The 21,339-nt window shown below is 52.5% G+C and overlaps 6 protein-coding genes across 6 annotated transcripts; 4 read left to right on the plus strand and 2 right to left on the minus strand.

Annotated features, from left to right (window-relative positions):
- Window positions 1-517: 517 nt before the first annotated feature.
- On the minus strand, window positions 518-1,351 carry TRIREDRAFT_112518 (uncharacterized protein; the record flags this gene model as incomplete). The annotated part of the gene is made up of 3 exons (XM_006969811.1): window positions 518-558; window positions 629-810; window positions 1,302-1,351. The coding sequence occupies 3 exons, from the start codon at window positions 1,349-1,351 to the stop codon at window positions 518-520; spliced, it is 273 nt and encodes a 90-aa protein (XP_006969873.1).
- A 7,347-nt stretch (window positions 1,352-8,698) lies between these two features.
- On the plus strand, window positions 8,699-11,135 carry TRIREDRAFT_112519 (uncharacterized protein; the record flags this gene model as incomplete). Its single annotated transcript, XM_006969802.1, has 2 exons — window positions 8,699-8,915; window positions 9,190-11,135. The coding sequence occupies 2 exons, from the start codon at window positions 8,699-8,701 to the stop codon at window positions 11,133-11,135; spliced, it is 2,163 nt and encodes a 720-aa protein (XP_006969864.1).
- Window positions 11,136-11,437: 302 nt separating this feature from the next.
- Window positions 11,438-12,254, minus strand: TRIREDRAFT_112520 (uncharacterized protein; the record flags this gene model as incomplete). The annotated part of the gene is made up of 2 exons (XM_006969812.1): window positions 11,438-11,576; window positions 11,791-12,254. The coding sequence occupies 2 exons, from the start codon at window positions 12,252-12,254 to the stop codon at window positions 11,438-11,440; spliced, it is 603 nt and encodes a 200-aa protein (XP_006969874.1).
- Window positions 12,255-14,604: 2,350 nt separating this feature from the next.
- On the plus strand, window positions 14,605-15,603 carry TRIREDRAFT_112521 (uncharacterized protein; the record flags this gene model as incomplete). The annotated part of the gene is made up of 1 exon (XM_006969803.1): window positions 14,605-15,603. One exon carries the CDS (start codon window positions 14,605-14,607, stop codon window positions 15,601-15,603), a length of 999 nt encoding a protein of 332 aa, XP_006969865.1.
- Window positions 15,604-17,250: 1,647 nt separating this feature from the next.
- Window positions 17,251-18,596, plus strand: TRIREDRAFT_28409 (uncharacterized protein; the record flags this gene model as incomplete). Its single annotated transcript, XM_006969801.1, has 4 exons — window positions 17,251-17,442; window positions 17,525-17,653; window positions 17,718-17,789; window positions 17,862-18,596. Coding segments are annotated over 4 exons (1,128 nt in total), but the record flags the coding sequence as incomplete, so codon positions are not given.
- Window positions 18,597-19,813: 1,217 nt separating this feature from the next.
- Window positions 19,814-21,233, plus strand: TRIREDRAFT_112523 (uncharacterized protein; the record flags this gene model as incomplete). Its single annotated transcript, XM_006969804.1, has 2 exons — window positions 19,814-20,831; window positions 20,914-21,233. 2 exons carry the CDS (start codon window positions 19,814-19,816, stop codon window positions 21,231-21,233), a joined length of 1,338 nt encoding a protein of 445 aa, XP_006969866.1.
- Window positions 21,234-21,339: the final 106 nt, after the last annotated feature.

Raw genomic sequence — 21,339 nt, forward strand, 5'->3', positions numbered from 1 at the left:
TATTATCCATTATGATATAGACTCTTCCAGGAACAGCCATAAAAGGCTGTTTTGGATTCCACGTCCGATGTTCCATCTTCCCTGTCTAGGCGTGCAATTTGGGCGAGCGAACTTCTAATACCGGTATCGTGAAACGTTGAACGAGGCACTTCTGCCGGTCGTTGTCTTGTCGCAATTTTTTTCAAAGAGACTGAGGAGGCAAACAACATCTACAGTGGTGTCGGGACTCTTCTGAGAGCACTGAGGACTAATGTGGAACTTCAAGAAAACTCCCAAGCATGGTCATTGATGTAAGTTATGTAGACATCTCGGATTAGGCACATTGTGGCTATATTCAAATTCGCGATATCATTGCGCAATGCGAACGCTTCATCAATTGAGCACATCCAGATCTGTGCCAAATGCTCATGTATCCTCTAATCCAACCATGAACATGAAAAACAAAAACCGAACATAACAACACAATTGTTCATTCAGTACGCCGTGTTAATATATAGATATATGTGATGAGTCATCGTTAGAGGTTGGGAAGAATATCCGCGTTGAGGGCAGAGTCATCTGATACAAGTCAAGGAGTATAAGTTCAAGTCCGTATAAGAATCCGCAAGCCAAAGTTCTTTGAACATACCAATAACCGCAAACTGTGAACCGACTCCAAGCAGAACATTCTGATCTGCTCCACTGCTGCGGGCATGGGGTGGCTCGGTGGTGCTTGTATTACCTGTCGGCGTGACAACATCACGGCTCACTCGCATTGGCGGTGGCGGCGAACCACTCCTGGCTGCGGTGCTCCAGGTATCTTCGGCATCACTGCGAAGACAGGAAAAGGAAGTTAGACATGCGATTTAAGCTCAGGATGAGCTCAGTGTCATTCGTGACAAGGGGCAGAGAAGAATGTGTGGAATGGGTAAAGGCAATATGATAGGGGTCCTTGGGCTGGAGGGGCTCAAGAATGGTCTGCGTGGCATCATAAGGCACAATGGACAGTGGTGACAGTGTATGTCTGTACCTGAACCATACGCCACTTTATACAGATGATCTGGGCTAGAAGAAAAATAGTAAAGAAAACTCTTAGGTTAAGACCATTCAGCAAGTTTTAATGCTCATCTTGGAAGAAGATTAAAATCTACTTCTCGATGTAGTGCAGCTACCAGGCGAGGTGATAAAGATGAGGCTGGCATATGTGGAAAGTTCAACAAGGAGTAACACTAAGCAGTGACTTGTAGAGCTTGAAATGGGCGAGCGGGAGAGGGGCGAGTGAATTGTGAACTTGAAAGAAAGGAAAGCTATTTTCAACTCACGCAGGGCTCTCTGCAATAGAAACTTGGCTTTTCATTTCGAGGTAGGGCATTGTGGAGAGGACTGCTCTGGCTGCGTAAGACAAAGTATATGGTCACGACCTGAGATTGAAGTACTGATGATTGACGAAAAGTAATCAGGAGGAATCAAGATAGGCTTTAGAGTTCCGTATAGCTAACAAGTTGGAGAACCCATGTTCGTTTACCCGAAGTGAGTGAGAACAATGCATGATGAACTGTAGGAGGGCAGCCTTATATATCTATCAAACCATGTAACGGGTGATGCCGAAGCTACCTTGTACTAGAAAACAAGGCAAGAAGGCGCAAGGGGATAAGGGCCATGCCTAATGACTATATCACATATTGACTGCACTGTTATGTGCGAGAAAGCAGGCGATAGTATTCCTTCCTCAGCTTGGAGTCTCTGCCGGCACAAACTGAATGCGCGATGACCACACAGAGGTGCAGTACATGCGGCAGGTAATCGAGCCACTGAGTGAGAATATGATATATCAACTGCATGTAGTTGACCAATATGGCCACGCCGTTGTGCATAGGTAAGATTTAGACATCTCAAGCCCTGGCTGCCGAGAGGCTGGCACGCAGGCAGCGAAAGCCGCCCAGGCCAAATTTACTGTGCCAAAGTATGTAGGCACTGACTGATACAGGTGTGCTGATTGGACGGACTGGAAGGCAAAATGTCACGCACGACCCCCTTGCATCTGCATCTGCATCCCCAAGGGGAGTGTGCCTACAGCCCGAGTAAATTGGGTGGGCATTTCAACCCAAGTTGCAGAACAACGGCAGTATGTGGTGCCAGGAGATTGGGTCGAGTCGGTCCCCTCAGGTAGTAGCCGGGAATATCAATGGATAGTATCCACCCACTTAGTTCGGTGTCTGCAACCCGTTGCATCTGCATCATGTACATATGGCTTCACGTTAGCAGGGGTGCTTTGGTGCGCTACTGGAACAGCACCCCCACCTTGCCACCCATTGATCCGTACGACGTCCGCCAAAGTCGACAACCAAGAAAAGACAACCAATGCATCCACCAGTAAAGCAGAAATTGCCCGAAGCACAAACTCGCTGAACCTCATCGTCGATGGCCAATATGGCAAGAATAGGGAGACTAAAACACGGTAGCCGGCGATCATTATGATCGGGTCTCTCCGTGGGTAGATTGAAATTTAACATTGGGCAAGTCAAAAAGGCAACTCGGTGGAGAGCTGGAAGAACAGACATAAATATGGTGTACGCGTATGCATGTGAGTAGCCAAATCGTCGTAGGCATGGAACTGCGGTGGATGATTCCATGTCTTCATCAACTTTCCTCCGAAGTTCTTCGGGATCGGGAAGGAGAAGCGTTTTGAGTGGCGAGTAGGTACCTAACGATTGGCTGCCTCACATGCACATGCGATACTCAGGTTTGCATGCATATGTGTACGCCAAGACAGCGGCTGGCCATACAGATAGATTCATGCACTCTACTTGCATGTGCCTACCTAGACATATGTAAGCAGCTGCATGCAGCTCGAACCTACATGCATGCCCACGTAGGTAGTCGGGCATGCTGCCGCAACAGCTACGTCCATATGGTCACACTGGACAATGAAGCAGAGGTCCAAAATTGTGGGGTCTGGACCGCGGACAACAAGTACCCGTTTGCGCACCTGCGGCACACTTTCCACTTTAGTCGAGGCCCAGCGAGCCAGCGCACAAAATCAGCTTCTTTGCAAGCGTTTCACAACGATAGACTTTCAATCTGGCTTCCATGTTCGCTTGCCAGCTCGGCTTTAGCGCTCAGTGCCGAAATGTAGCGGACCTGCTGCTTCTTGTTATATTGCTCCTTACCTACAAATCCTTACGTAAGGTAGAAAGGCACAAACCTGCATATATTGTCAAGATTGTATCTCAGCGCTTTGAATGCTTCTAAATAGAACCTAAGAGAAACTTATGTGTCAAAATAATCCGGCTTCGAACTGGGTGCTTGGCAAGAGTCCTCCTATTTGCATCATAGCAAATCTCTATCTAAACCGCAGTGGTCTATGCATAAGGCAGCGTGAATTTCCTGCGCACACACCGTCAAGTCTATAACGGCACACCCACCTACAGTGTGAGCTAATGGCAGGCTTGCCGTCACACAATAACGAAGGTCTGAAAATTATGGTAAAGGATGCTTGATTCTTCCAAGTTGGGTACCTAGAATACAGGCCTTATATATCCCTCTCACACTGTGGGTTGTACCTTCCCCCAACAGGTCACGGCTCTTCTATGTTTAACTATCGCAGCCGACCTCAGAGCCGACCTTAAAGCTGACCCCCTCAGGCCGACCTTAAGGCCGACCTTAACGCGGCCAACCTTATTGCGGCCGATTACATCACAGCGGCCGACCTCATCACGGCGGCCGACCACCCTATTACAGCGCGAGTAAACGGCGGCGCTTATTAGTTCTATAGGATTAAGGAGGCAACCGCCGCAGCAGCAGTAAAGGCAGCAGCAGAGACAGCAGTACTTAAGTGTTAGTCCTGTATGCCCTCTACCTTATATCTCCTTAATACAAGTAATGACTTCTAGTACGCATTACTGTACTGTAGTGCTTGGGTGTGGGATGTTCTACTTAGGGCGTTAGTCTAGCTACTGGCATAGACTACTATGGTTAAGATCGGAATCTGTTATGGTGCAAATAGGAGGACTCCTTGGCAATACCTACATATACCAGCTACTAGCCCCTTCATTCTTAAATATCTAGGTAAGAGGGTCGAAACATTACCAAATCTTGGAGATCTGGACAGCGGCACAAGTACGAACCCACCATGTACCCTGCTTCGACAGGCTACCTACCTTAAACGAGCAGAATCTCAGAGTCATTTTCATGTAACGGCCACGCCCGTGTGGAAAGGGCATGACGGCCTACCATAGATTTGGTATCGGCAGCTTCACAACCGATACCTCTAGCTTTGGCGAGCCTATTCGTTGTTTTGCCCATGACGACACGTTGTGAACCTGATTTAGCTAAGGCACCAAGGCTGACCAACTATTTGTGTGAGTCGCGAGCACCTCCTCATCAATTTACAGCCATCTCCAGATAGCAGCCAACTTCAATCAATCACGGGAGACGTGGTGATTGCTGGGGGGCCGGTACTAACCTTCCTGTCTTGTGGCAACGAGAGATGAACAGGCTAACGGAAATCACTCTCATGATTCGAAATCATGTTCTTATAGCTGAACCCTGCGCATTAAGTTATATAATGCACTTGCTAAGGCACAATGGTTCGGTGCTGTTACAAGACGAATGTCGACAAGGCGAGGGCGAGCTGGCCGACCTATCCTTGATGTTTGTGTTCAGTCCAAAGAGTAACTGCGGAGAATGGAAGTAAGGCAGATGATACTGAGGGCCATGGTGACCGCTTCAGACGAACCGGGGAAGGTTGAAAGCTGCGGCGATGGCGATAAACAGCCCGCAACGCCCTTCCAAGTTGCATATATAGGTGCGGCTGATACACAGCCAATTCGGCCCAGATGCAACTGATCCCTGCGCTCTGTGCCACTGCGGGTATGCGCAGCGGCCTGGCAGGTTGTGTGACGGGCGGCGATACGTTGTCCGGCCCCAAACATCGTCTTGCTCGGCCGAGGACACAGCCTCCACCCCAATTTTGATAAACTCCCCTGATTTTCACGAAGAAAGACCTTATGATGCGCCTCGGGAAGTAGGTCAAGTCCCCCACCGGATAAAGTAAAAGCTCCCGACGACATGTGGTTCTGTCTTGCCTTGGTCAAAGTCAATGTATCACTGGCCAAGCCCTGAGTCAAGCTCTTCGAAAAAGAAGTGCCTAGCTAGCACTCCAACTTGGATATCTAAAGTCTATTGTCAAACCTGCGTTTCTTTACTCTATGTACCTACAGAAATTCTTGAGTATATAGAAGGACAAAAGATACATAGCACTAGTAGCAGAGAAGAACAACCGACTCTCCTTTTTGAAGTAGGTACGGTGATAGTAGCAGTACTAAGCGATATATACCAATAGGATTGATAGGATGCTGGATAGACAAGTTGGTGTGCTGGCTAGCTACTCCCTGCCAAACCATCCGTTGCCCGAGCTTTCATGATGTACCACCAGAAAGGCATGCTGAGCAAGTCGCATTCCATACGATGCGGCAAGTCGTGTGTGACTCTTTAGGCGCCAGCGAGCAGGCACAAGCAATACGTCTATCGTCAAAGGTCGCGTCCGTTCTTGCTGTACTCCGCGGCGTTGTATCTGTCAAGAGCTTGATCCAACCGTTTTCCTGACACACCACAAGACTGTGATTGATCTGCTTCTACTGAACAAACCACAAGATGTGAAGTCAATCTGGGGAATCCTACAGCTAGCGGCCTGGCTGTCTCCGTGCCTGCAGGTCTGATGGACTTCGTCGATGTCTCTTGCAAGCAACAAAAGGGTGCATTGATAGCGTGTTCGCATCCGTCAGGCATCTCCAAACTTCGCAGTTACGACGAGTGTCGAGATGGTCTGAAGACAGCGCTCAGAATCGGCAGGCTGAGAGAAATAGCACCTTGCCATCCCCTTTCAGGAGTCTTCATCCTACGATCATTCAGTCAGAAGAGGTCAAGAAGAACACAGAATGTAGCCACGAAAACCATGGGGAGCCATCACAGAAGAAGCATCTATGACCCCCCTCAAACGAGCGGCAAATATTCGTCTAGCAACGTAAGTCCTGCAACTGCGACGTATCTACGAGAAAAAGAGAAGGCCTTGCACCTTGGACTAGGTGCTCATGTTGAGGGTGTTGCATGATGAAGGAGAAAAGAAAGAAACAAAATTGGCGTCGAAAAAAACGCGAAGAAAAGTGGTCGGTTTGGAAATGTCTGTTTTGGGACTAGCGTGACTCGTGATGGTTGAGGTACGGGTTTGTCGTAAAACTAATCCCGTCGCGGGGCTGCGAGAGTCAAATGCTGAGTGTTGAAGAACAAGTCTGGGGAAGAAAATCGCATGGATGATTGGGGGATTTTCGGGGCTGGGGAACAATACCTCGCAACATCGTCACCTGTCTCGGTGAGGCTCTCGGGATGTCAATAAGACTGGCCTGATTATATCTCTCATTGAGATCGCTCCTGATTTGCAGCATGGAACATGACACTTGGGTTGAGATCAACCGAACTGGCCGTGGTGCATCAAACCAGCAGGTGTCACACAGCACGCGCGTGGGCAGAGGGTTGCAGTGAGAGAGGCAGCTGAGAGTGACACAGGTGGCGAAGTTGTCTCGGGGTTGGCGGCAGTCTTGTTCGAGGATGCTCGTTGGGTGGCATGGATGATATAGGTTCTGTGTGTGGAAGGGCCGTCTCTGACTGAGGAGATAGAATGATGGCATTTCCATGTACTGTACTACCTTGGGTACTAGTTTCCTTGCTTGAAGCGTGCAAGCACTGCGAGATGGGTGAACGAGGAGGGGCAGATCACAGTACGAGTATTTACCTTTCATCTCGATGGTGACAGCGGTAGGCCATGCATGTCTCAGCAGGTTGATGCAATCTTGACAGCGCTTATAGCCGCTGATATACCTACTTGTACGAGGGTTCCTGCTGGTGAAGTGACATCACGCATGCAGCATCTTGCCAGAATAAGGTTGATGCATTCACTTCCAGCAGGCTATATTGACTGCAGCAAAGCATATTGCAACTGAAGAGAATCAGATGCATGGTTAGGCAGCCTATGGATGTATGTCCTCTGGTTGCACGCGACCACAAGCACAGCTACCGCTTGGCGCGGGTGTCATCTGTTCTCAGTAAGAAAATTACTGCTCAGGTGAGCGATGCCAAGGGTGCGCAGCCACGATCTGCAGTGAGTAAGACGAGTTTGCCCTGTTTTATGAAGAGAAAGAGATCGGACGGCATTGTCAGGAATGTCGCAAACAATAACAAGCTGAGCAATCATTGAAGAGCGGGAAAGTCGGTAGTAGGGGAAAAATAATGTATGGAGACGGAGAGTACCTAGGAGGAAACAGAAGTCGCGGTGAACACAAACAGAAAAAAGGATAAAATGGCTCCTTCACACACAGATCCAGTCGCGTGGTCAGTCTCTCGCAGCTTTTTGTCTGCGTGTGGTGGCACCAGCAGGTTCGACTGATGGCGTCTCGTCACCGCACGTGGAGCCGGGCCAGGAGCTGGATTGGCCCAGACGGCGATGGAAAAAGGAAGAATTAGCAGACAGGGCATCACAGAAAAAGGGTCCGGCATGTCGGAATACTAGGCTGGAGCTAGGCGAAGATGGCTGTCGATTTATTGAGCAGAGGTTGGTGTTAGTGCTGTCGCTACTAGTAATAAGCATCGCGGTGGTGGGTGGAAGAATGATCGAGACAGTCGCCAGCCAGAGTCAGACAGACGGCTCAGCAGCCCCTACTTTTTGGTTCGAGGGGTGATGAGGTCTCGGAGATGCGGCTGCTTGGCTGGACGACAGTGTGCGGATGTTGGTGGAGACGGATGCACAGCATCTCGGGCAAATTGGCGACAGTACATAGTAGCTGTAGGAGAAAACGGGCAGCGGGAGGATGAGGATCATCAGCAGGGGCCTCAGGGCTGGGCATTCGCGGCTCACAGGATATTACGGGGAAGGGGGAGCAGATGGATCACGGAGAGCGATCAAAATGCTGGGCCAAGAGCTTGGCTGGGGATGTGATCAAGACGGGCTGACAACATAAGGCAGCGGCCGGGTCTGGGGCCGTTATTAATAGTGTTGATCGTCTTGTGTTTAGCCTCGTCTTCTTCTTCTTGTCTCCCAACTTTCTCTTCTTCTTCTTCCTCTTCCTCTCCTTTCTCCTCACACTGGGCCATCAAGGTACACCGGTATACCTATACAGCCTCGCAACACATTGAGCATCCATTCATACAGGATTTCAATTTTTCTCTCTCTTCATCATCACCTACTACTTCATCACATCCTCCGCCTTTGAAACAATCTGTCTCTTCCTCGTGTCTCAACCAGGCCGAAAGCCCCGACCGGCAATCTGGGACGCATCGCCAGCGGATCGGACTGGCCACCGATGACCTCATAGCCTCAGCCTCTGCCACGCCAATTAAACGGCCTTCAGCCCCTTTGGACCCCTGGGGGGAAAAGTTCTGTTGGCGTCAAAAGCCTCGTGCGAGCGATGCATCTTTAACTTTTGAGGCGCCTCAATTTCTGGGTTTTTCTATTTGTTTACTTACTGTCTTGTTTGTTGTCTCTTCTGGTTGCTTCACTTCACTTCTTCTTTTTCTCACACAATCTCCTCTCATCACTGCATCTTCCTACCTACACAGACAGGCGTACAATCCGCATCCCTACGAAAACCTAAAGCGACAACGAGAAAACAATCATCGCCATACTATTACTACTCAAACCCTGCATCAACATACCTACTTTCTCACGATGCCTCGCCAACTCGGCGGCGGCGCCCATATTCCATGGCACCAGCTGATGCTGCTGACCCTCGCATCATGCAGCGCAAATGTCCTCGCATTGCCCTCGCCAGCCGTCGACCAGAAGATTCTGCGCCCCATCAAACCTGATTCTGATCCTCTACCACTGCAGCAGCAGCAGCAGCAGCAGCAGCGGAAGCTGAACGGCAGGTTCCTGCATATCACAGGTGCGTCCAGATTGTTATTCCCCGTCTGCTATTGGCACCCCATGCACACCATCCGAAATAAAGAAGAGAGGGTGGAATAGCCTCACCTGCTTCTACTGGAGCTTCCCTGCCTTATCTTGCGCAAATGCAGTGCGACGCTGGTTATGGACCCTTTATTTCATTCCGATGTCTCGGTGCCACCCACCATCAGTCGACCTTGCCTCTCCCATTAGCTGATGCTACATGGCATCGCATTGCATCACATCAATTCGAGGATAATTGGCAAATCATGCAGTTCGGCTGACCGTGGCAATTGATGCAGACTTCCACCCCGACGAGCTCTATCGCGCGCACTCCTCCACCGAAGAAGGCATCGCATGCCATCGCGGCAAAGGACTGGCCGGCTTCTACGGTGCCGAAAAGACAGACTGCGACACGCCCTTTTCGCTTGTCAACGCAACCTTTGCCTGGATTAAGGAGAACATTAAGGACGACATTGACTTTGTCCTCTGGACAGGCGACTCGGCGAGGCACGACAGCGACGAGCAGAACCCGCGACACCAGCCCGAGATCCTGCGGACGAACCGCTTCATCGCCGACAAGTTTGTCGAGACCTTTTCCTCGCCTGGAGGTGGGCTCGATATCCCCATTGTGCCCAACTTTGGCAACAATGACTTCCTCCCGCACAACATCATGCTGCCAGGGCCCAACAAGTGGTTCACAAACTACAGCGACATATGGCGCCGCTTCATTCCCGAGGCGCAGCGCCATTCCTTTGCCTTTGGCGGCTGGTTCTACGTCGAGGTTATTCCCGACCAGCTCGCCGTCTTCAGCCTCAATACAATGTACTTTTTCGATCGCAACGCCGGTGTCGACGGCTGCGCCCATCCCTCGGAGCCCGGATACAAGCACATGGACTGGCTGCGCGTGCAGCTGCAGATCCTGAGGGAGCGCGGCGTCAAGGCCATTCTCATGGGCCACGTGCCACCTGCTCGGACGGATAGCAAACAGCTTTGGGACGAGACGTGCTGGCAAAAGTACACTCTGTGGCTCAAGCAGTATCGCGACGTTGTCGTCGGCTCCGTCTACGGACACATGAACATTGACCACTTCCTGCTTCAGGATGTCAAGGAGCTAACTCCAGAGCTCGGAGCTGACAATATTCATAAACGCGAGTCTCCTGACGAAACCATGACCATTGCTTCCAAGGAGGATTATCTGCAGGAGTTGCGGGACAAGTGGTCCGACTTGCCCAAGTCTGTTGTCCGTGACATTGACGATGAGACGGGGCAGGGCAAGAAGAAAAAAAAGGGGAAGAAGGGCAAGAAGAAGGACAAGCTGGGCAAAATTGGCGGCAAATACGCCGAGCGTTATCAGCTGTCGCTCATCAGCCCAAGCGTTGTACCCAACTTCTTTCCCACGCTTCGCATATATGAGTACAACATTACCGGCATCGAAGACGCGCCCGTGTGGCGAGATGCGTATGATCAGACAAACCCACCTGAGCCCTTGTCGGTGCCAGAGGACAACCGCGATTACGAGGACAGGGAAGCAATCATGGCTGAGATCAAGAAGATGAGAAAGGATAAGAAGAAGAAGGACAAGAAGAAAGGCAAGGCTCGCAAGCCGCCCAAGGACCACGACCTGATTATTCCTCTGGACCCTCCTGAGGATGCGCTGCCTGGCCCAGCTTACTACCCCCAACTGCTCACCCTGACGGGATACACACAGTATTTTGCCAACCTCACCCACATCAACGACGATCTTCCCGGCGTCGAAGCTGACACCAGCAAGTGGCGTAAGGGCAAACACGACCACAAGGAGCCCAAGCACGGAGACCCGAATCCCCGCGAGTTCCAATACCAAGTGGAGTACAGCACCTTTGACGATAACATCTACAAGCTGCCCGACTTGACGGTCAAGAGCTTGCTGAGGCTGGCTTACAGGATGGGCCAGAAAGGGGGCAGCAAGAGCAAGTCATTCGACATGTACGATGACGAAGATATGGCCGCAAAGACAAACGATTATACAGACGAAGACGATGACGACGACGAATTAGACGCAGAAGCAGACAATGGCACTGACGATGCGCCCGCGTCAGAACTCAAGAAGGGCAAGAAGAATAAAAAGGGCAAAGGCAAGAAGAATAAGGGCAAGAAGGAGGACAACAAGGCTTGGCTGCACTTTCTGAAGCACGCCTTTGTTAGCACGGTTCCCAAGGAGGAGCTGGAAAAGATGTGATTGGATTCTTGGTTTCACCTGGTATTTCTTGTGTATTATGGTTTGGATGACTGACGATATTGAATGGTGCATTCATGGCGTTTTGGATATATATATTTTGGAGAATACTTGATGGGCTGGCGGCTGCTCTTGTGATTTGGAGGATTCCTGAAGCGATGTTTTTGGCCGCACGCATCATGGTATCATTACCGTCGGTACCGGGTTGGAGCATTTTTACATGTTTGGTGGCAGATATATACCCCTCTTTAGACTATTTGGCAGTTTTATGGAATGGATGGTGTTCATTCATGATCTTTGAGTTCTCAAATATCCTGTATTTGGGTCCTATCCAGCTGCGTGTTGTAGTACTGTACAGATGCGGAGTGTTTCGCACACTCGAGTCTTTTAAGCGATGATGTCATGTAGCTGGTATGCCGATCATTCGATCCTTGCTCCCACGAGCTAATTTACCATTGAGATTCAAAGTAGCGATTGGTATGTTGAAGAGGTTGGGGTTGAGCGAGTGCAAGCATGGTGACAAGCGAGTGTAGTGGTGTATTATGTATGTATGTATGATGTTGTTTGAGCTTTCGGCAACGAACACGATGGTCTTATATGCCTCCATTAGCATCGCGAGCGAGAAAAAAACAACGTCAGTACAAGCATCCAGACATACCATGATGATTCTTCCAGTGTACTCCTAGCCTGTACGGACATATCCTGCAGAGGCTGGTTTGCCTGTGAATCTGACTCTGTCAAAGACGTGGGCGGCGTCATTGGTGACTGGAGGAGGGATACGCCGCTGGCGCTGCTGTCGTCTTCGTCGCTTACATTGATGGCAACGGCGCTGGTGGCGACGATGTTGTTGAGGTTGACGTCGGGGGTGATGGCGATGTCGTCGAGGAGGCCGGTCTCTTTGAAGACGGATTTGCGGCCGCGCTGGAGGTTGCTTGTTTCTGTGCGGAAGAGGACGTAGGGGGTTTCGCCTTCGCGGAGGCGGTCTTGGGTTCGGTGGGAGTTGAAGCTGGGGCGGGTTGGGTTTGAAGAGGAGGAGGAGGAGGATGATGGGGGAGAGGGGAGGGAGAGCATGGTGGTTGTGGTGGTTGTTGTTGATGGTGATGATGTGGCTGAGGTGGTCATTGTGGTTTGGGGGGTGGTTGTTTGTGTTGTAAGGGAAGGATTGTGATGGGTTTGGGTTGAGATTTGTGAGAGAATAGATGGATGGATGGATGGATGGGATTGTTGGGTATATATGGTTTGGGTAGGGTGAGATGAGTTGGGAATGAGACGGACGGCTTGTTGACTGAACAACAAACAGGAGCCAAGAGGAAGAAGCTCTTTTAAGAGAAGCGAGATTGGTGAAACATGCAGTCAAAATATTCTTGACGCAAGGGAGACGAAGATGCGTTGTCTGTACATGGATGCTTTTTTTTTTCCTTTCTGAGCCAAGATGCTCAGACACCCAAGACGAAGAGAGAGAGAGAGAGGAGGAGGGGGGCGCAGAGTGAAATATCCGGCCGAAGAAGCACCAGCCTCGATCGCAATCTGATCTTTTTCTCGTGCTCAATGTAATTCCAGAAGGATAGTGCAACCCCACAGAATCCCTGTTTCTGGGCTGAGGTCAACCGAGACGGATTAGGAAGATTTCCACTCTACATACTGTACAGTACAGTATTGCAAATCGGTGTGGGTGCCATCCCGGGCGTACTACCTTCTTTGTGAATGTCTGGGAGTTATAACTACTATTACCAGTAGTTTGTGTGGAGGCTTCGATGCTTGGGGGGAGGAGGGTGTCAAGGTGTGTGTCAGGGGGGATTTAGCCGTCGCTAAAACGCGGGTTTGGCTGAAAGGGGGGGGAGGGGGAGGCGGGCTGGTTTGACTGGATGAGGCGGTTTGGAGGGTGACTTCACTGGGCAGGGGTGCCCTGAGCTAGTTGAGATCAAGATGATGGAATTTTGTGAGTTGCTTGTCTTTCGATGCTTGTATGTATGTGAGATGTGCGATTGGCGGTCTGGGGGGGTTTGTGATTGAACTTGCTCTGATTGAAGAAGCGATGCTGTCAGTTGGTGGTTCACATAAGATTTACATTACGCAGACAAATGTTCCTGAGCTGAATTATGATTAAAAGACGGGCTCTTTCTGGGGCTGTATATGCTGTATCGATCTTACGTTGCACTCGAGATGCAAATAGGTATCACATACATACATACTCGTGTGTAATACAGTATAGGCAAAAACGGAGAGATCGCGATTTGGAAAATGAATGTGGAACCTTTGAATCCCCAGGCAACGCTTTTTGGAAAATCCCGCTGCCGTTTGCACATGGCGATCGACAAAGTTTCGCATTACGCAAAGAAAAGCCAGTTGGTCGGGGGTTCTATGGAGCACATGGACCGCCGAGCTGAAAAAGAGAAAAAAAAAAGAAAAGATGGATATTATTGCCTTGGGACGGACGAGCTTTGAGACATTGTGTATGTGTTGTATTGCTGCTTACTGTTGTTTTCATACGTGACGTCATGTTTGGATTGATGGGCGGTGGACTGACTGATTGAGACAGGGAATTTGTTTTCTTGGTTGAGGATGGGACTATGCCGTATTCAAGGGGGAAGCTTATGCGCTGGCAAGTTCAAGCTGGTGGAATATTGGATTTTATGCATAAGGCAAGGTATTAAAGTGTGCAACGCGATTGATTTGGATTGGATGGAACAAGAGAAATTGTTGTTTTGGGGTTGGGTGTGAGGATGTGGCGCAGAATGACATCGAAGAGGCGTCAGATGGACAAGGAGAATGGGATTTCTGCTAGATTTCTGTGTGATGCACCAGTTGCACGAGCGTAAAGATTGAGAGGGGATAAGGCATGGGCCAATCAAACTCGGATCGAGCTGTGGCTGGTGCGTTCTCGATTTGGGACAACCTCCGTGTCTGGAGAATGGGCAGTGAGCCCTGAGCCCTGTTGTGATTTGACGGCAGACAGGCTTTGGGAGATGCTCTGTACCCGTTGGCTTGGATGATATCATGGGGGGGCGGGATGAGCTGGGCGCGACATCGAGATCCGGGGCTGTTCCTTGGATTTTCCGGACGATCTCTCGGCTTCAGATGAAGTTGCAATCTCGAGTCCCGATTCAAGGATAACCCTACGTTTCTGGTGGATGTTCTATCTAGAGGGTTTTGCAACGGCGTGCCGCTATGCTATGGGTTCCTTGGGCGTTGCATGGGAAGAGGAACTATCAATGTAATAGCTCCGGAGCTCATAGCCGGGACGCAGCGTTTCGTTTCCGTCTTATCTCCAGGCTAGACTCACCGTGTAAGAGACCGGAATGCGTTGCCGGACCGTTGTTGAAGCTCAAGCAGCTCAAGAAGCTCTCACACAGCTCCTAGATAATAGATGATTCATCCTCCTGATGCCTGCTGAATAGTTCACTGAAATCACGACAAACCTTGATAGAATCCCTCGACAACAAACATCAGCCTCAACCTCGTCAGAAGCAGCATGGCACCCCTCGGCGTCAACTTCGCCTGCGCCCTCTACGACCGCATGGTGCCCCTGGCCACGGGCGAGGTCCCCACGCCGGGGCTCGACGTCAACTTCATCGAGGTCCAGCACCCGCGCGACATCTTCGACCGCATGGTCGCCCACAAGGAATTCGACGTCTCGGAGCTGTCCGCGTCCGAGTACATTACGCGGCACGTCGCCGGCGACCGCAGCTTCGTCGCCATTCCCGTCTTCGCGTCGCGCGTCTTCCGGCACTCGTTCATCTGCGTCAACACAAACATCATCAAGAAACCAGAGGACCTCAACGGGAAGCGCATCGGCGTGCAGCTGTACCACATGACGGCCGCCGTGTACATCCGCGGCATCCTGCAGCACGAGTACGGGGTCGACCTGTCGAGCATCGAATGGGTCGAGGGCAAGATGGAGACGCCCGGGTCGCACGGCCAGCCGTCGGTGCTGCCGCTGCTGAAGCCGGTCAAGATCACGCGCAACGCGGACCCGACCAAGTCCCTCTCGGACCTGCTCGAGAGCGGCGAGGTCGCGGCGACGATTGGCGCAGACATACCCGAGTGCCTGGGGCGGGCGCCGCACGTGCAGCGGCTGTTCCCCAACTTCAAGGACGTGGAGAGCGAGTACTTCAAGCGGACGGGCATCTTCCCCATCATGCACCTGGTGGCCTTCCGGCGCGAGTTCTACGAGGCCAACCGCTTCGTGGCGTCGGCGCTGTTCAACGCGCTCGAGGACAGCAAGGAGATTGCGCGCAAGAGGATGCAGTCGCTCGGGGCGCTGCGGTACATGCTGCCGTGGCTGGGGCGCGATCTCGACGAGATCAGGGAGACGTTTGGCGGCGACTGCTGGCCGTATGGCGTGGAGGAGAACCGCAGGACGCTGGAGGCGCTGGTGCGGTTTTTGCATGAGCAGAACATGATTGAGCGGACGGTGCCGGTTGAGGAGCTGTTTGCGCCTGTGCGGCGGATCAATTTTCGGATTGGATAGGAGAGAGTCTGGTGGTTCAACAGGAGTGGGATCTTTCGAGGCAGCTCTGGTTGTGTATGTAGGTACGTGTATATGAAGGACATGGTGTTGTACAGCGTAGAACTGCAACGGTTGCCTAGACTCGCAAGTACCTATCAGTCTATATCTATCTGTATCTGTATCTCCTTTTTTGATAATAATACTTCCATACTCTACAATTGCATTTTACTGCTATTCCAACACGATCCAATCCGTCCGTCACACCTGTCAGAATCTCTGTGCATCGTCACCTCCGGATCTCCGTCCCAGCACTCCGGATCGCCCCTCCGGCAGGTACATCGGTACCTCGCCTGATCCGGCTAGACACCCTCCAATTACCCCGCAATCCGAATTTAGCCCATCCACACGGAACTGTCGATTCGGGACACAAAAAGCGGAGACGTCCCACCGGGCTAAAGAGGTACAAAGTCCCTGTACCTCCACCGAGTTTCTTCGGAGACGCTCTCCGGGGATGCTTCTCTTCTCTACCAGAACTACTACTAGTAGGTAAGAAGAAGTAATCGTTTTTCCGCTCAAACTGGATCTCGGTCAATACATTGAGAGTAATCCGTCACAACTCTAAAAACGGACAGACTTGTTCCCAAGTTCCAGACTATTAAATCAGCGCCTGGTCATGCCTCTCTCCTCGGTCAACGTCCTCCCCCCCAACCATCCCCGGATGCCGCATCCCTCACAACAGATTCCCGCTCCCTTTCCCCTCAATCAAAAGGTATCCAGTGATAGCTCAAATCAGTCATTCTTCCTAGCCGCGTTCCATTTGATTGATCTGTCACCCGTGCCGGTCGTCAAAATCTTGCCAAATGGGAATAAGACGCAAAAATACTACCCCCCAAGTGCTTATTACCCCGGATGCTTCCCCAAATCCCCGCGAGGCTGCTTGCGCGGGGCATTAGACGTGCCGGGACATTTTATAACTTGCTCGAACTGCTTTTTTCTTCCCCCTTAAAATGCCCGCTTTAGTGGTGGCAGCTTCAATACCCAAAAGATTCAAAAGACGCGATGGGCGCGACGCAGCCTCACCGTCTGTCGAGGGTTCAATAATCGCTTGCCTTTTAATACCCGACGTTGCCTCCCCTCTTGTTTCCTTCCTTTTCTCCTTGTGGCAGTTCTTCATCCTCAGGATATAAGAACAATTCTTGCCTGTTCAATCTCCCATTGCATCGTCGTCGTCGTCTACCTGGTCAAGACCCCTCGTGCAAACATGGCCCTCAAAGCCTTCAAAGCCAACCGCGCAGCTCCCTCCGCGGCACACATCGAGGAGAGCCCGTCTGCCTTTGAGACGGGGTCTGATCCGGAGAGCAAGGAGCCCCCATCGGGCCTGAAGCTCGATGCCAGTGGCCTGCCTCTGGTGCCGCAGCCCAGCGACCACAAGGATGATCCTCTGGTATGTCGTGACCGTTGAATCCCTTGATAATCCCCCTCCCATCGCACTCCTTGGCCCGAAGTTTGCTGACATGATGCTGCTGCTCCCGAATCAATTCAGAACTGGCCGTACTGGTACAAGTACTACGTCCTCGGTCTTCTCTGCCTGCTTGCCTTTGTCGTGCAGTGTGAGCATCATACATAACTCTTCGCTCCCAGCCCAGACTTGGAAGAAACCACGACTAACACGGGGCATCCGCGACAATCGTAGTCGGTGCCGGCATGGTCCCGGCCGCCTTTGGCCCCATTGCCGCCAGCTACGGCGTCACGCACCAGCAGGCCAGCTACCTCACCACCTCGTACACGCTCCTCGGCGGCGTGACGCCCCTGCTCATCACGCCCTTTGTCAATCTGTACGGCAGACGCCCAGCTTACCTGGTACGCACGCTCCATGTTTGCTCTCTTTTTTTGCTGATACACAAAGTTCGTGTCCTTGCTGACCGTCTTCGGTTGGATTAAGATCTTCACGCTGATTGCTATTGGCGCCAACATTGGTTCGGCGTATGCGCCGTCGTACGGCACGCAGATTCTCACGAGATGCATCGTCGGTATCGGCGCCAGCGTCGCTCTCGCCATTGGAGGTGCCACGGTGAGAAGACTCACTTTTTTGTGAATCATATCTGTAGAGCCGTCAGCTAACGTGTCACTCTAAGATCTGCGACATGTTCTTCCAGGGAGAGCGCGGAAAGTACATTGGCTTCTACGCCCTCGCCCTGACCAACGGCGTATGTTTCCCCCCCTTCCACATACTAAGTCATCCGACACAACTCACAAGACTGACTTGTTAAACGCAACAGCCTCACTTTGGCCCCATCGCCGGCGGCTTCATTGCCAAGGACCAAGGCTGGCGCTGGATCTTCAAGGTCAACGCCATCATGATGGGCGCCGTGCTGGCCCTCTACCTCGTGTCCTTCCCCGAGACGCTCTTCTCGCGGACCGAGTTCAGCGCGCTCGAGAACCGCTCCTACTGGCAGCGCCTGGCCTTTCGCGGCAAGGTCATTGACCGCAAGCTCAAGGGGTCCGACTTTCTAGCCAACTTCAAGATGCTCAAGTACGCCGCCGTGGTGCTGCCGTGCGTCTACTACATGACGACCAACACGTACGGCTCCATCGTCTTCGTGCTGACGGCGTCGAGCATCTCGGAGCGCCTGTACCACTTCGACACGGCGCAGAACGGCTTGCTGCTCGGCGTGCCGCTGACGCTGGGCTGCATCATGGGCGAGTGCTGCACGGGCTGGATCTCGGACTGGCTCATCAACCGCTACGCGCGCCGGCACGATGGCTACCGCAAGCCCGAGGCCCGTCTGCATCTCGCGCCCCTGGGCCTGTTCCTGCCGGCCGGCCTCATCATCCACGGCGTCTCCGTCGCGAACCACGCGCCCTGGATCGCCCTCGCCGTCGGCATGACGGTCGCCTCGATCGGCGTCCAGGCCGGCACCACGCTGACCTACTCGTACATTTCCGACTGCTACAAGCCGCAGGCCGCCGAGGTGTCGACCATTATCAACCTGTTCCGGCAGATCTTTGCGTTTACCATTGGCTTTTATGCGCTGCCGTTTGGTGATTCTGCCGGGTTTGATGTCGCGTGGGGGGTCTTTGCCGTGGCCAACTTTGTGACGTGGTGTCCCTTGATATTGCTGATTTACCGGGGCGAGCAGATTCGCAAGGCGCAGGGCGTGCCTGCTATTCACAGGGACTTGTGATGCTTCATGCTGGTGGTATAATTTGGTGGTGGGATGGGCATGTACATGGAGATGTTGGTCACGTATGCGTCTACTTGACAGAATTAATATGATGGTGCAAGCTCTGTTATATGCTTCATATTTTGACGGAATCCCCTTCGTGAATCGTATCATGAGAAATCCAGATCGAACCACATATCACACAACTGTCAAACCACAAAATCATGCCATCTACTCCACAAACCCAGATCTGTGATCTGCCATACTCCTGAGCCACGATAGCTTTGGATTCTACTCGCCACCAAGCCAGCAGCTGCAAGTTCCATCTGGGTGGTCAGACACCGCTCAAGTGACCCTTTTCCCTCCCAATTCCTGAATCTGGTCTCGCATCTCCCCGGAACTCCTTCATCCAGCCACGTCCGCGGCCACCTCCTCCGAACCAATAGACTCTCACCATCTTCATATCCAGCTTCCCCTCTCCGGAACGCATCTCCGGACTGCCCCTCACTCTCGCAACCCCACACTCCGCACCCCGGAACCCGGATCCGCCTCCAACGTCCCCCCACGCTAACACACACTCACACACTCACATCTCCTTTCTTACCCGGATAAGATCATCTTGAGAGCGAAATCTCAAGATAGATCCGAAAAGCAGAGCTAGTGATTCTCTTTAAAGCACAAATTTCAATGATGACTATATCCCGCCATTTCCGAGGCTCGAGTAAAGAGATATCCGTGATCCGGAAAGATGGAGCTGCTTAGACATATCTCATCTGACTTGTTGTCCTTCTGCGGAGCTCATCTTCCCTCCCCTGGTCTCCTGTCACTCCATCTTCTCAGATCTCTTTGCTTCTTGCCACATCTTCTTCTGTTTTCCTTTTCAACACGAGCTTGTGTCAAGCCTCCTTTCCAGCACAAAACTATATAGACAAGCCAGTTTCTTCGCGCGCGCACTTCCTACACAAATCCACTTCCCAGCATATAAAAAGACACACACACACACATATATATATATATACAACATCCATCAGACGTCTATACACATGCCATCAGCAACAACACCAACAATGGCAATAGTCAGCAAACCGACCCCCTCCCCAGAGACCTTCACCATCGCCATCGTCGGCGGCGGCATCGGCGGCCTCTCCATGGCCCTCTCCCTCAGCACGCAGATCCCAGCTCTCTCCAAGAACATCACCGTCTACGAGCAGGCCCCCGCGTACAAGGAAATCGGCGCCGGCATCGGCATCGGCGTCAACGCCAGCCGCATCCTCAAGCGCTACGGCGTCTACGCCGCCGCCAACGCAATCTCGGGCGACCGCAACGGCATCCACAGGAGCCTCCGCCGGTGGGACAATGGCGAGGAAATCGTCTCCGTCGGCGCCATGGACGACGACGACTCGAGCGACGGCGTGCGCCAGCTGAGCGTCCACCGGGCCGAGTTTTTGCAGGTCCTGTACGACCACCTGCGCGCCACCTCTGACGCTCGCCTCGAGACGAACAAGCGGGCCGTCGAGATCATTGCTACCGACGACGATGATGATTCAAAGCACGGCAAGACAACGACAATCCGCTTCGCCGACGGCTCCAGCGCCTCGGCAGACCTCGTCATCGCCTGCGACGGCATCCACTCCGCCGTCCGCCGCCAGTTCAACAGCAAGGACCCGTCCGACCTACACCCGCGCTACTCGGGCCGCGTCTGCTACCGCGGCCTCCTCCCGCTGTCGGCCGTCGAGCGCGACTGGCCGTACGACTCCTATGCCGTCTCCTGGCTCGGCCCGGACCGGCACTTCCTCGTGTTTCCCATCTCGCGCAACAAGACGCTCAACGTCGTCGCCTTCGTCACCAAGCCCGAGGACCAGCTGGGAGACCTCCGCGAGAGCTGGTCCAGCACCGCCCCGCGCGCAGAGGTCGAGGCCGAGTTCGCCGGCTGGGAGGACACCGTGCAGAGGATCGTGCGCGCCATGGAGCCTAGCCCGGGCAAGTGGAAGCTCAATGACCGCGAGCTGCTGGATCAGTGGGTGTATTTGGGCGGCAGGGTCGTGCTGAGCGGCGATGCTGCTCATGCCATGCTTCCTCACCAGGGTAAGCAGGGAAAACCTAACCTTCTACCATCCAGGTAGTCGAATATATGTGGTCGAAAGCTAATACACGTCATTGCTCACAGGCTCCGGCGCCGGCCACGCCATCGAAGACTCCTTCGTCATGGGCCAGGCCGTCAAGGCCTTCTTCGAAAACCCATCCCTCGGCCTCGAGACGTACATGAAGCTCTACCAGGAGACGCGCCTCCCCCGCGCCCAAAAGGCGCAGCTGACCTCCCGCCAGGCCGGCGACGTCTACGAGATGCAGGGGCCCGAGTTTGCCGGCCTCGTCTTTGAGCAGCGTCTGCAGGTTATCCACGACAAGTTCAAGGACCGCATGACGTGGGTATGGGGGCATGATCTGGAGGCGGATTTCAACGCGACGAGGACTCGGCTTGGGATTTGAGAGCGAGAAGGGGAAGGGGGGCCTTCTGGAGGTTGGTTTGGCGTATGCAGTTGTTTGTAAATGATCTCTTTTGGGTATGTTCTGCTGTCGACCGGTATCATATGGT

Source organism: Trichoderma reesei (genome assembly GCF_000167675.1).
Source record: "Trichoderma reesei QM6a unplaced genomic scaffold TRIREscaffold_43, whole genome shotgun sequence".
NCBI lineage: Eukaryota > Fungi > Ascomycota > Sordariomycetes > Hypocreales > Hypocreaceae > Trichoderma > Trichoderma reesei.